This window comes from Apis dorsata, unplaced genomic scaffold, assembly GCF_000469605.1.
Source record: "Apis dorsata unplaced genomic scaffold, Apis dorsata 1.3 scaffold_149, whole genome shotgun sequence".
Lineage (NCBI taxonomy): Eukaryota > Metazoa > Arthropoda > Insecta > Hymenoptera > Apidae > Apis > Apis dorsata.
Window position 1 is genome coordinate 43,337 of NW_006263440.1, and position 1,858 is coordinate 45,194.

Here is a 1,858-nt window from a genome sequence, read left to right on the forward strand (position 1 = left end):
GCCTTACGACCTCGAGGCGATCTTCAGGCCGACCTTGCCCGAATCCCATAAACCGATATTCATCCACGGGACGGTCGCTCTCAACAACAGGGACACGGTGGTCGAACCCAAGGTGAAGAGGTGTTACTTCGTCGCCGTTCTGGCGGTGATGGTGCAGCGGGACATCATTCAAAGCCCGATGCCAGGCATGATTGACAAAGTGATCGAGGTCGCCGAATCGGTGTACAGGGAATTCGGGGAATTGAAATTTCACACGGAACAGATTCTGCGCAACATTACCCTCATGAACAGGATCTTCGATTTACGGGACGTCGTTTATCCCTTGGTCAGGCTCACGTTCAACCCTCGAACCATGAAAAACGATTTTTACGTCCAGGTTAGCTAGGCAGCTTTATATCCTTATATGAAAAAGAAAAAAAAAAAAAAAAAAAAAGGAAAAGATGTTTACTTTTTTTCTCTCTACCTTCGCTCAACAGGTAAGGAAGCACGTGAGAAAATTCTTTAAAACGAGCTCGTGCGGGATTTTGCACTTTACCAATTGCTGTTACGGTTTCTGGTACTCGAGGGCGACGAACGCCTATTATTATCTAGATCCTTATCAATGCAACGAGAAGGGGAAGAAAGCGGAGCGAGGCGGCAAAGCGTGCCTCTGCATATTTCCCACCATTTGCCAAATGGTGAAGCAGATGACGTTGAATCAATTCGAAGAGACGACGGGCTTCTTTATACACCGCCTTCACGTGGAATCGGTCAACATGCCCCCGTTCAAAACGTTCAAGGAGGATCCCATGTGGTTGTACCTCGACTACCATTGGAACTTCAGACACGCCCCTGACATAGTCAAGATGGGGAACAAGAGGAAGAAGCAGGAGATGGAGAAGGAGGAGACGGAGCAAAACGTGAAGCAATTCTGGAACAATTACGCTATCGAGGTGATCAATCTTATTTACTCGGTTTGGGGCACGATCGGTTGCTACGATTCCAGATTCGGGGATCGGGCCGGTAGGAATCAAGCGGCTATCTGCATCGCCGTCCTTGCCATGCAGTATCTCAGCCATCCGTCGAGATGGGGCCCCGCCATATTGGACTCGGCGGTGATTTGCGGAGACTCGTACTACACGGAGAGTCTGAGAAGCTCGATGATACGATGCACCAAGCATTTCAACAGGTTCAACTTGCAGACCACTTTCAAGATCTTCCCCCACGTGTGGATCATAGACTTCAGGGACAGCATATGCGGGATTTTGTACGGGGCCCGTAACAGGATGACCCTCGCCTGCGCCCTCAAAAAATCCTTCGAAGAATCCCCCAACGTTCTGATCGAATGCAACAAGATCACGTTGGCCGCGCTGGCCGCCAAAGACGGATACTACGTGGCCGACCCGTGCTGGGTCGGCCCGCCCCTCTTCACCAAAGACCACGGGGCCATGTACGTTCTACGTTGCAGAAACATGAACTCGTTGGTGTACGCGGTGATCAAGATGCTCAACACGAACCAGAGGCTCGACTTCCGCATCTCCCCCATCCTGTTCACGTTCCAACAGGAGGACTTCGCCGATGTGGTGAAACGGGAGCCGAAGAGGAAGGTGTTGATGGAGCCTCTGAGGACCACCCCGGGCAAAGCGAGCGATCCTGTCGGACCTATACCCGGCGCCCACACCACCCCCGACGAAGACTCTTACCTCACGTATCGCAGGAATCTGAGGGAGGGTTACGAGAAGAGTTACGAGCTCGAGAATCCCCAGCTGCCCTCCGTCGAGCCCGTGTTGGAGAAGGACAACATGACGAGCGCGCTGATCAGCACCACTTGGCACTTGAATCTGGGCCAAGCCGCCCCTCTCGAGAAAGTCACCCCAGT

The 1,858-nt window shown here is 52.3% G+C and overlaps 1 protein-coding gene across 1 annotated transcript in view; it reads left to right on the top strand.

Annotated features, from left to right (window-relative positions):
- Positions 1 to 13: 13 nt before the first annotated feature.
- Positions 14 to 1,858, top strand: part of LOC102677883 — a 2,453-nt gene continuing 608 nt past the window's right edge. Inside the window, exons 1-2 of the mRNA XM_031509395.1 lie at positions 14 to 376; positions 477 to 1,856. Of these exons, the coding sequence (XP_031365255.1) occupies positions 149 to 376; positions 477 to 1,856 (1,608 nt within the window). The 5' untranslated portion in view covers positions 14 to 148. The remainder of the gene's footprint in view (positions 377 to 476; positions 1,857 to 1,858) is intronic.